The sequence below is a fragment of the Chrysemys picta genome, chromosome 1 (genome assembly GCF_011386835.1).
Source record: "Chrysemys picta bellii isolate R12L10 chromosome 1, ASM1138683v2, whole genome shotgun sequence".
Classification (NCBI taxonomy): domain Eukaryota; kingdom Metazoa; phylum Chordata; order Testudines; family Emydidae; genus Chrysemys; species Chrysemys picta.
In genome coordinates, this window is record NC_088791.1 from 138,777,028 (window position 1) to 138,789,425 (window position 12,398).

The following is a 12,398-nucleotide window of genomic DNA, read 5'->3' on the forward strand; positions in this document are numbered from 1 at the left end:
ATCTCCTTTTCCTCTCAGCCTCATGCCTTTGCTATACTGCCCCACCCTGCTTACACCTGGCTCTCATTTCCTGCCCCCCAAGTGCCCATTCTCTTTTAAAATCCACTTCTTCCAGGAATCCTTCCTAAACTGATCTGCACCTCTCTGTCCTCAACTCTTACCTCATATCTTGTTTATCCAATAGTCAATTCTTCAAGGTAGGGAACATGTGTTACTCTGTTGGCCAAATCCCATGGTACTCAGTATATTTTAATGCCATGATATATTTCTATGTAGTTATAGCTGGATGAATATTTTTCAGCAAATAGTAAATTTGCCCCCAAAAATGCATTTTTTCTGAGCACTGACATTATTTGTGAACTCAGGTTGAATATGGTGAATAGTTTTGACTAAAAACAAAAATTTCAGAAGCATGGTATGTATGTTTTTAATTGGTTTCATTCGGAAATGTTTTGAGTTTGATATTTAAAACATTTCATTTGACTCCCTCAGATTGTTTTTGGTTTTTTGTTTCAGTGAGGGAAAAAAACAAATCTGTTGTTGTTGAAAACTAATCAATTTTTGTCACTGTTCGGTTCAGCCACCAAACCAAAAAATCAGTGATTCCCTCAGCTCTGCCTATTGCTGAGAGAGTAAGAGTAGAATCACACTGACTGTTCCATGAACACATATGTAGGTTTGGAGCAGAGAGTTAACATTTTCAAATGCTCCTAAATCACTTAGGAGCTGTTGAAACTTTATTCATGATCTAAATATTTGTCACCTGGGAATTTATTGGGGAGTAAAGTTTTAAAATGGCTGTGATAATTCTAATTATAGATCAGTTTGGATGTTGTTATAAACTTTCACAGCTCATCCGATTTTTCTTTTTTTCAGGATTTCAGTTTAGAGGAAAGGCAGTGTAGTGCAGTAATATTTGCACATTAGGGCCAAATTCTGTTCTATCTTATATTGACTCTGATGTGAGTTACACTTAATTCATCCCAGTGTAACTGAGAGAACAATTTGGCTAATAAGATTTTGTTTGCAATTCTAATTATAATGTGATTTTTAATACAGGAAATTTACTGATGGACTACATTGTCCAAAGTCCATAAACTGAAGCTGGGTATGTCTGTTCTTAGAGGAAAAGCAGTGATTTGTTTACAGCAGACACAAGGTGTTTATTGCAGATACATAAATAAATCCCATGGGAATAGAATATAGCACAGTAAGTGCTTACATTAGAGGAGGCAAAGGTATGTTTACTTTATTCCTCTAGCTGCTCTGGCTTTCCAGGGCTCTTAAAGGGGCAGTGGTCTTGTCCTGAAGTCATAAAAAAGAAAGAGAGAAAGTGGCAAGAGGTAGAAGTTGGGATACACTGGATGGCAGGCCCTGTGTGGATTGCCAGAAATGGAGGAAAGAACACACAGGAGCCTTTGCAGGGCCTTCATGGTCACATCTGGTCCTAGGACAGGGACTCCTAGGAGATTCTGTCTGATGATGAGGCCTTCATCCTGCAGGGAGAAGAATGAGGTTGTGGCAATGGGTAGAGGCCCATCCATCTTGCCACAGGACCTATACGCACACACAGCAGTCCCTTGAGGGGCAGGATTTAACCCATCTGGCACCTCTGCTCAATTCCAGGTCCAGCTGCAGTTCTCCAAGAAGCAGGGGCTCCCAGCCTCTAATGTCAGCCTCCACCTTGAAGCTTCAGCCAACTCCCACTGTGCTCTGCGGGCTGTGGATGAGAGCGTGCTGCTCTTGAGACCTGAGCGAGAGCTATCTGCTGAGACTGTAAGCCCTCAAGTCCTCTACCCAGCACTGTCCAGGATAATGTGCTGCTTTCTTTCAAATTCACTCGGCTCCTATCTCTCCTCACTCTTCTCCCATCCCCTGCAGCTCTGCTGCCTTCCTCCCCATGCTGGGTCTTTCCAGTTCTGTGGTTTGATTCCTTACTTCTCTCCCCTACAAAACCACTCCATAAGAGGCAAAAGACCCCACCATCCCCTAGTGGGCAGAGCCTCCTGCTCCCACCCTCCTCCACCAACCACTCTGGGAAACATATTAAAGAATATTTAGGTAAGTTATATTCAAGACGGCAGGGCCTGATGAAATTCATCCTAGGGTATTGAAGGAACTAACTGAAGCAATCTTAGCATTAAGATTATCTTTGAGAACTCATGGAGGACAGGGAAGGACCCAGAGGACTGGAGAAGGGCAAATATAGTACTTATCTTTAAAAAGGGGAACAAAGAGGATATGGGAAATTATACTTTGATACTTGGAAAGATACTGGAACAAGTTATTAAACAATTGGTTTGTAAGCATCTAGAGGATAATAGGTTTATCAGGAATAGCCAGCATGAATTTGCTAAGAATCAATCAGCCAGATCAACCTAATTTACTTCTTTGACAAGGTTCATGGCCTACTGGATTGGGGGGAAGCAGTAAAAGTAAACTATATCATATCTACTAAAACTTTTGACAAGTCCTACATAACATTCTCATAAGCAAACTAAGGAAATGTTATGTAGATGAAATTACTATAAGGTGAGTGCACAACTGGTTGAAAGAAATCTAAAGGAGTAGTTCTCAATGATTTGCTGTCAAACTGGGAGGGGGTATGCAGAGGGGTCCCACAGAGGTTATCCCTGGGTCAAGTATTATTCAATATTTTCATTAATGACTTGGATAATGGAGTGTCTTAAGCTTATAAAATTTGCAGATGACACCAAACTGGGAGAGGTTGCAAGCACTTTGGAGGACAGGATTAGAATTCAAAACAATATTGACAAATTAGAGAAGTGGCTTGAAATCAGGAAGATGAAATTCAGTAAAGATAAGTACAAAGCGCTTCAGTTAAGAAGGAAATATCAAATGCACAACTACAAAATGGCGAACAACCGGCTAGGTGGTCGTACTGCTGAAAATGATTTGGTGGTTATTGTTGATCACAAATTGAATATCAGTCAACACTGTGATGCAGCTGCAAAAAAGGCTAATATCATTCTGGGGTGTATTAACAGGAGTGTCGTACGTAAGATATGGGAGGTAAATGTCTCGCTCTACTCAGCAGTGGTGAGTCCTCAGCTGGAATACTCTGTCCAATTCTGGAGAGCACAAACATGATGCAAGGTTTAGAAAACCTGACTGATGAGGAAAGGTTAAATAGACTTGGCATGTTTAGCGTTGAGAAAAGAAGACTGAGAAGGGACCTGATAAGTCTTCCGATATGTTAAGGGGACTGTTATAAAGAGGATGGGGATCAATTGCTCTCCATGTCCAATGAAGGTAAGTCAAGAAGTAATGGACTCAACATGCAGCAAGGGAAATTTAGGTTAGATATTAAGAAAAAAAAATCTAACCGTAAGGGTAGTTAAGCTCTGGAACAGGCTTCCAAGGGAGGTTGTGGAATCCCCATTACTGGAAATTTTTAAGAACAAGTTGAACAAACACCTGCCAGGGATGGTCTAGGTTTACGTAGTCATGCCCCAGCTCAGGAAATGGACTAGATGACCTCTTAAGGTCTGCTCCAGCACAACATTTCTATGATTCTACAATTCTATGTCAGATTGTCTCTGCCTCGACCTGCCCTCCCAGTGCTGCTCACCTCCCTCCTGCTAAGCTGCAGCCCAAGCAGCAGAAGGTGGAGGCAGATCACACTATGACACTGATCTTCACTATTTTTTGAGTGGGGGCCATTTTGGCAAAAAACCTTCAATGTGAGAGCCACATCAACTACTATATTAACACATTATTTACTACTCCTTGATGATGTAATATTACAGAGCAACTCGTGTAACTAAAACAAAGTCTGCTTATACAATAAAATGATACTCCTTTTATAAAATAATAACCAGGGAAATATATGGAATTAAAAAGGTACCTATGCAAGTAAACTTATTAAGAGCAGAATAATGCAAAACATACTTTAAAAACTGGATGAGCGAAAGTGTACCTGTTCCTACTTGACTTTGTTCATGCAGTATTTTTAATAAGTCATCACAATCCTAGTAAGGCAGTCCAAATGTTCATTAGTCAATTTGTTCCTCTGTTTTCTTTTCAGCCCTCTGGCTGCGGGTGTGGGCTCTGGGGTGGGGCAGGGGATGAGGGGTTTGGGGTGTGGGAGGAGGCTCAGGGGTGAGGGCTGCGGGGTGGGGCCGGGGATGAGGGGTTCAGGGTGCGGGGGTGTGTGTCTCAGGGCTGGGTCAGAGTGTTGGGATGTGGGGGCAGGAGGGATGAGGACTCTGGGGTGGGGCTGGGGATGTGGAATTTGGGGTGCTGGCAGGCTGCCCCAGGGCTGGGGCCAGAGGACTCCCCCAAGCCCTCTCCCTGCCGGCAGCAGCTAGCTCTGGGGAAGGGACCTCTCTGTCCTTGCTGACAGGCAGCACAGAGCTCTGGGGGAAGGGGCCCCTCTCTCCCCTCCAGCAGCAGTGAGCTCTGGGGCCGGGAGAGAGGCCCACAGCAGCCTTGCAAGCCCCAACTTGCTCCCCTCCCCAGTTCCCACCCACCCTCTACCTCTCTCCTCTCCAGGTCCCTGCTGCATGGCCCTTTAGAGCTGCTGTGCAGCTATTTATAGCCTGATGCACAGTCGTGCAGCTTAGAGGGAACTTAGCAAACCGCATTTAGTGTTGATGGGAGCTGCCACTGGCTCACGGGCCTTGCAATGAAGAATACTGCACTATGGGCAGGAGTGAGGTTCCCAGTAGCAGGGAGAAAGTAAGAGCCAATCAAGGCTTGCTCTAGGCAAGAGTCTCGGCCTCCCCACCATCAGGAACCCTCTTGCCACAACAACTATTAATCACCCCCTTCTGAACTTTAGGAAGCAGCCAGGTAGGAAGGTCTGTAACATGTTAGGATTAGGCTGTGCTCTAAGGGTTAACAAAGAATCTTTCTGGAGGCTGCAATGGACGATCATGAGCCAGTAGTGTGACAATCCTAATACAGGCCAATATTGCCTGAGGGCATGTGCTCCTTCCTGGACACCACACATCAAAACAAAGCAAGGTAGATTGAAGAGAGTTCAAGAGAGGATGAGGCAAAGGTTGAGAGACCCAGACTGGTATCCTACCCCTAGCAACAGACATTACCTGGTGCATGTCCCTGTACAGATCTCTCCCCACACACAGATTCTGTGTTTGTTTCTCCTCTCACAGGTGTACAACCTACTTCCCTTGCAAGAGTTATATGGTTATTACTTCAGCGGGCTGAACCTGGAAGATGACAGCAAAGAGCCATGTGTTCCGGCTGACAACATCTTTCACAATGGCTTGTATTACATGCCTGTGTCCTCTGACTTCGGCCCAGATGTCTATCAATATTTCAAGGTAGGCATGCTGAAATTTCTTTACATTAGCCCACAATGGACTGTCACCTGGTTAGCAGTGGAAGAGGAGAGCAGGGAAGGGTGGGGGCGAAGGTGAAATTTAAGTGCCCTCCCTGGTTTTCTCCCTTGCAAATCATGAAATGCAACAGGCACCTGGTGTCAGTTATATAACCTCTTCTGCTGACACGTCCACATGCACTTAGTCTTATTGGCAGGGAAAGCAGTTTGAGTGCTGAAGTAGAGCTGGTCAGGAATTTTTCGATGACACTTTTTTTCATTAGAAAATGCCAATTTGTAAAACTGAACCTTTTCAGTGGAAAGGGTTGGCTTTGTCAAAACTGTTGTTGGTAAGGTTTATCAGATCCAGGATGGAATTTCTGGTCAAAACTAGAAAGAGAGGCCCACCTCAGAGTAGCCAATAGTCCAGTGGTTACAGCACTCATCTGGAGTGTGGAAGATGCAGCTTGAAGTCCATGTTCTGCCTGATTCAGGGAAGGATCTGGAACCTACATCTGCATATACTCACTGAGTGCTCCAACCACCAGGCAGATGGCCGTTTAGAGGAAGAGTTTCTCCTGTTGAAGCTGTTTCATTTAGTCTAAGTGATTAAATATTCATTGCACCAGAAAGAGAGAGAGACTGACACTGATTCAGAGTCCTGACTCAAGCCCAGGTTTCCCACGTCCTAGGTGAGGACGCTAACCCCTAAGCTGTTGGGGATTCTGGAATGCAGTTCTCTTTCTCTCTTGGTTATTTTCACAAAAAAAACTTTGAAAGATGTTAGTTTTGTCCCATTGTGGAATGGGAAGAATTTTGAAACCTTGAAATGTTTTCCCCCTGGCTCTATTATGAAGTGTGTAGTCTAGGGCAGGGGATAGAGCCAGAGTCAATTCTGCACTGTGGTGCAATCTTATTTCCTGCTGTTATATATTCAGCCTCCCCCTCCAGCAGTTGAGCCTCACAACATGAGGGCTGTCCTACAGTAACAGAGGGGTGGGACTAGGTGACTCAGTTTCTTTTCTAGCTGTAGACTCTCAAATTCTTTATCTGAGAGGCAGTGGACAGGCCTCCCAAGGGAAGTGATGGAAACCCAATTGTGCTTCTAATACACAGTATGGAAGAGTCCTGCACTGGCCCTCAGGTAAAGGACTAGATGGGCCATGATAGGTCTCTTGCATCTCTAGTTGCTCTGTGAAAAGGGCCTCACTTCAGTTCCATTAATGTAGTTTCTGACTGTACAGCCGGTGTCGCTAGGGTGACAAGATGATAACTCCAAAATATCGGGACAGCCGCAGGGGGAGCGCCTTTTCAATTGTTACGCTCAGACAGCACATCCGGGTCTTCGGCGGCACTTTGGTGGCGAGTCCTTCAGTTGCTGACGGTCTTCGGCGGCATTTCGGCAGCGCGTAATCTTGCCGCTGAAGAAAAAAGTACCCGCCGCCGGAGTGCCGCCGAAGACCCGGACATGCTGGGTGAGTGAAACAATTGAAAAGGCGCTCCCCCTGCCTGTCATCGCCGCCTAAGCAAAAAAAAAGAAATATTAATAATAATTAATAAAAAAAGGCTGCCGCGCCCGAAACAAAATATTGGGACAAATGTCGTCCTAACCGTTCTTCGGTTGGGACATGGGACAAACTGCTCAATAACGGGACAGTCCCGATTTTATAGGGACGTTTGGTCACCCTCTGTGTCGCTGTCGTACTTTAGAGATTCAGCACCAAATTCCTCTGTCTTGAGCATTGTGTGTTTGTAGTGCACACACTGTATGGATTCCTGTGGCATATTCTGCATTTCTAACATGCACGGAACTCTCATTGACATTGGCACAGAAAATGCCGTAGAGAGCTACAGGGGAGAAGAGAGAGAAGCTGGCCCTAGGATGGAGGAGGGGGGGGGGAATAGTACCACTAAGAAGAGCCTGGAGTTTAGATGGACACTGTTCACTTGTGGTATTATCCACTCTCTTGTAACTAGAAGGCTGTGGATGGGGAAGGAGGGCAGAGTGGAATAAAGCTGTACTAGGAAGCAGAGGTGGTTGATGTACTTTCTGTTTTGATTTTGAAGGAGATGGGCATGAAGGTTTTTACCAACGCTCAGCTGCGGCAGCCCGTGGTGTGTGGAAGTGTCAGACCAAGCCCTGATTTCCTTGGCCGTCCTGGCTTTGGTGGGAGTTTGTCCACAACTATGGCTACTGCGAAATTGTCAGGTAATAGTGAGCGGCAATAAAAAAAAAGATGTTTTTCCTGCATGGATCTGTGAGATTAGGAACATTTGTGGGGAGAAGGTGCACTGTGTGGAGTGGACATACGAGCCTGTGTGCATGTTAGCATTCACAAATACACATATCTTTATCTGAAATCCCAATCCAGCATGGAACCAAAGTATACATGGTTTCAGGTAATGCCAGTGGAAGCCTGTCACCTCTAAGCCACTGCTTCCAATCCAGCCCGAGAGCAGACAGCCTAGGCACTTTGGGAAATGTAATACAGACATGTTGGACCAGCTGGCTATTGGTTCCAGTATGAGCAGTTTGTACTGAGAGGCAGCATGGCACTGGGATTAGAGCACAGAGTTGAGAGTCAGGAGATCTGGTGTCACATTATGGGATGCAAGCTACACCAGTAAGACATTGGTCTGCCCTCTACCTCTGGGTGCCTAAACGTGCTCGGCTGCTATGGTTTCCTGTCTGGATACTCCCAGCCAGCAGACAAGCATGCACTGGGTGTCTGTGTGTTGTGCAAACCTGGTTCAGCAGCCCGGACTCCAGCAGCCTGCTTGTTATACTACAGCCAGACTCTGGTATCCACTAGCCTTGGTTACTACTAGCCAAGTGACCCCAGCACAACCTCAGTCCTGAATTTCCTCAAAACCATGTGCTCTGAAGTGTCCAGGCCTCTGCTGGACCACTCAAAGATATAATAAGGTTCATTTCTTCCTTTAAAGAGACAGTACTAGGAGCTTGCCGCATTAACTGGAGTTAACAATTACTTCAGTTCAGACACGGCACGGGGCTGGTTTAGATTAAAACAAGTTTATTAACAACTGGACATAGGTTAAGTGACGCTAAGTAAAAGAAATAAAGGTTGAGATGGCTACAAGCAAATGAAAGTTAAAACATGCACCTAAAAGTCTAAATCTTGTCTAGCAAGGCACAGTCTTTGTTTAAGATGATTTCATTGACCATCTACTCTTAGTCCAGCTTGGCTGATTGTCTCTCAGTCAGGATCTTCCATAGAAGTACAAGGTGCTGGCTTCCCCTGTCGTCTTAGATGTAAGATAAAGATGAAGTCTCTTTCTGTCCCTTATATTCCCAAAGAATTGTCTCCGTTCTCAAAGTTAGGAAGGCGTATTCAGTCTCCTGTGTCTCTCTGGGATGCAAGAGCCATGATAATTCTGTCTCTCAAGTTCAAGCTCAAGAAAACCCCTGCTGGTTTGCTTGATAACTTTGTTCATGGCTAATATTTAAGCTGAGGTAAACACACATTCTTTGGTCTAGGGCAGACCTGTTTATCACCTTTACCTAGGCTAGGCTGTTTTCTTACACATCTTCCAGTAACATTATACAGAATCAATTCATAACTTCACATCTAAGGTTAACACATGCATTTTACAATGATATACATGACTAGTGTGCTATTACTTTTCAAGTGATACCTTACAAGATATATTTTGAACAAACATCATTGCAGTAGCATATGGGGTGTGAATTCAGGGGCACTTAGAGTCACACCTGGTTTTTACTTCCAATTCTGTCATTGATTCCCTGGGTGACCATTGGCAAGTCAAACAGCCTCCTTTGTGTCTGTCAAACTGGGTTTGCAATACCTACTTCACAGGAGTGTTGTAGGGACTGGTTAATGTATGCGCAGATATCTGTAGTCCTCAGTTAGAAGGGGCTACATAAATGCAAAGACTTGCCACTGTTGTCCAAAGATACTCCCATCTCTAAAGCTGGTTGGTAATTTTTCAATGAAACCATTTATGAAACAGGTTCATATTCAACAGATCTCCTGACTTGAAAACAACATTGAAATGAAAAGTTTTGAAATTGTCAAAATGTTTCATTTCATCATTTAAAAAAATCTGTTTTTCCAATTTGAAATTACTTTCTGTTGCAAAATTTAAGATAGGTATACTGAAAAAGGATAAAAAAGAAAAAAGGGTCAAAACTGAAATGAGATATTTTGCCATTATTTAAATAAATAATTCAGTTGGTCCTGAACCAATTTTTTTCCAGTTCACAAATATTTTTGAGATTTCAACTTTTTATCCCAGTTTGAGATTAATCTTTGTCCTGGACTTTGAATATTGACCTGATCCTGAATAAGGGACAGGCACTGTATGATTTAGTATGTGAACATTTTATTCTAACTTTGCCCTTAATAAAAAAAGTTAAAAAAAAAAAGTTGATCTCTTGAAAATATCCGAGGGATGGGGAAAACTGTTTCCCACTCATCTCTAACCCAGCTCACCACTGGGTGGCCTGTATGAAGTGAGCTGGTGGGTCTCAGTCCAGTTCTGGGTGATATAGGCGGCCACATTCAAAAACTCCCCACTACAACTGGAACTCAATAGAAGATTGAATTCCCTGCTTAGCCCTAGAGGTTTTCTCTCCTGAACAAGTTTGAGGCACATTGGTATGGGGGTGGGGACAGTAATTTGCCAGTTTTGGGGATAAACACTGTGGCAACAGTTTTATCCATATGCAAAGGCCATTCTGCGATTGTAACTTTGCTAAATGCACTGGGTTTAAGCAAGCTCCCCATTCTCCCTTAACAGAGACTGTCTCTGCAGATGATTCTCGAGGCAGAGTCATGACTGAGACTGTTCGGAAATTCTTCCCCGAGACATGGATTTGGGATCTCTTTTCAGTAGGGTGAGTATTGCTTATTCTGTCTTCTCATCTTCTTTTTAAGGGCCCACTATTGCCCTGAAAGGCATCAGGAAGGGCATGGAACACTACCTATAGCCAGCTTCCTCCCCGCATCCCTGCATGGTGATATTGTTCAAGGCTGTCAGTACATGTTCCCAAATAATGCATCCAGCATGTCAGACTTGGCTAGCGAGAGGGAAGGAGTGTCTTGTCACTTAAGTGGAGTCACGAACTCATGGTCTTATTCCATGTTCTGCCACTGATTGTTGTGTTACCTCAGGCAAGTGGCATGTAGGAGAATTTTCTAGGGGCTTCTCTTCAGGGGATTTGAGTGATGAGTTTTGAGCACTCAGACAACAAGGGGAATTCTCCAAGTAGAACATGGGCAGTGCTCACTCTGCTGACTCTCTGAAAAATCTGTCTCTACTGAGTACCGCATACATGCTCTGCCCCATTCCCTCTAGTTCCACTGGCAAGGCCAACATTGTATTCACCATCCCTGACACCATCACCGAATGGAAAGCCAGCGTTTTCTGTTTGGAGAAGGAGTCTGGATTTGGTATCTCTGCACCCACCTCCCTGACAGCCTTCCAGCCTTTCTTTGTTGACCTGACCTTGCCCTATTCCATCATCCGGGGGGAAGACTTCCTCCTTAGAGCCAACGTCTTCAACTACCTGGACAGGTGCATCAAGGTATGTCCTCTTCTTCTCACTCTGATTAAATGTGTCCCCCATAACCTGGAAGATACCACATCTTTTCCAGGACTCCTGCCTGTGTGGCTAAAACAAGCAGCAATGTGGTAAATTTGTTAAGACCTATCGGTATTATGGCAAATCAGCCTGGTTGCGCCAATCCTGGGCCACTACAGAGCAGAGACAGAGCTTGCTGAATTGTGTCCTGGGAGTGAGATACAAGCAAACCTCCGTGGGGAGTTGAAAAGACCAGAAATATGGGTGTGTACATAGCATAGACTCTAACTCATAGACTCTAAGGTCAGAAGGGACCATTGTGATCGTCTAGTCTGACCTGCACAACACAGGCCACAGAATCTCACCCACTCACTCCTGTAATGAACTCCTAACCTATGTCTGAGCTATTGAAATCCTCAGAAGACGGTTTAAAGACTTCAATGTGCAGAGAATCCTCCAGCAAGTGACCCGTGCCCCACACTGCAGAGGAAGGCAAAAAACCCCCAGGGCCTCTGCCAATCTGCCCTGGAGGAAAATTCCTTCCTGACCCCAAATATGGCAATCAGCTAAACCCTGAGCATGTGGGCAAGCATCATTCATGCTTCAGGGTTCTTTACAATTCTGTTGACTTTAGTGGGGCTACAGAGGCTGTAAGTCAAGGCAGAACCTGGACCTGGGCCTCCCAAAGTGTAAGCACAAGGGGTTGGGGGTGGGGAGTTGAGCCTGGTCAGATTCTGACTCCTGTCTAGGGTGTAGGGTACAGAGACCATCAGAATCAGTGCTTGTATCAGTGGAGTGTTTGCCTAGGCAGAGGCGCTATACAGCTTCTGAAAGCTGGGATAAATAGCCTGCACTTCTTGTGCACCAGTCAGCATCATGAGGCAGAGCTTTCTGCCCTTCAGGACAGAAGGTGCAAGAGACGTGTTCTTTCTAGTTACCCATAGTGGGATTCTGCCTATCTCACTACCCTCAGGTAGAACACATCCAATAACAGTGGGGTGCACCCACACTCCTCAATAGCTTACACACAACTTAAAGGGGACTTGCGAAAAATATTTGTACCCACTTTTGCTTTTTTGCATTGTATCCAAAAAGCTAGATTTCCCGCCCCCCTGGTTTTCATGTTTTTTTCTGCTTGATTTTAATATTAAATCATCAACTCTCATTTTATCCTCTTTTTGGTGGAGGTCTCCTAGGATAACTGGAGAACTACAGTGGGAACTTTCTTAGCCCTTAATTAAAGAGGTGTGTTTGAATCATCAGAAAAAGACTTTTCTCCTTACTGTTTGTTAAGAGTCTGTGTTAAATAGATGTTAACAAACAAAAAGCCACCAGAGTTTTAAACAGTTTAAATCCTTTTTCCTCTCCATCTCTTGTGATGTCATAATCCCTTTCCAGTTTTCCTAGTAGTCCTGCAACAAAACACAGAAATCTAGAAATCAGAAAAAATGTTGGGAAGAAAAAGTAACAACCCTTGGTGGCCTTCAATATACCCCATAAAGCAGCAAAAAAGAGCCCGGGCAATGG

General features: G+C 44.5%; 1 protein-coding gene across 2 annotated transcripts in view; it reads left to right on the plus strand.

Moving 5' to 3' along the window:
• LOC101931094 (ovostatin-like) overlaps positions 1-12,398 on the plus strand; it is a 52,857-nt gene that overhangs the window by 18,786 nt on the left and 21,673 nt on the right. Inside the window, exons 15-19 of one of the 2 annotated variants that reach the window (XM_065571796.1) lie at positions 1,627-1,776; positions 5,139-5,309; positions 7,373-7,514; positions 10,088-10,184; positions 10,646-10,874. In XM_065571796.1, coding sequence (XP_065427868.1) covers positions 1,627-1,776; positions 5,139-5,309; positions 7,373-7,514; positions 10,088-10,184; positions 10,646-10,874 — 789 coding nt within the window. The remainder of the gene's footprint in view (positions 1-1,626; positions 1,777-5,138; positions 5,310-7,372; positions 7,515-10,087; positions 10,185-10,645; positions 10,875-12,398) is intronic. The other variant, XM_065571801.1, reaches the window with a different exon arrangement.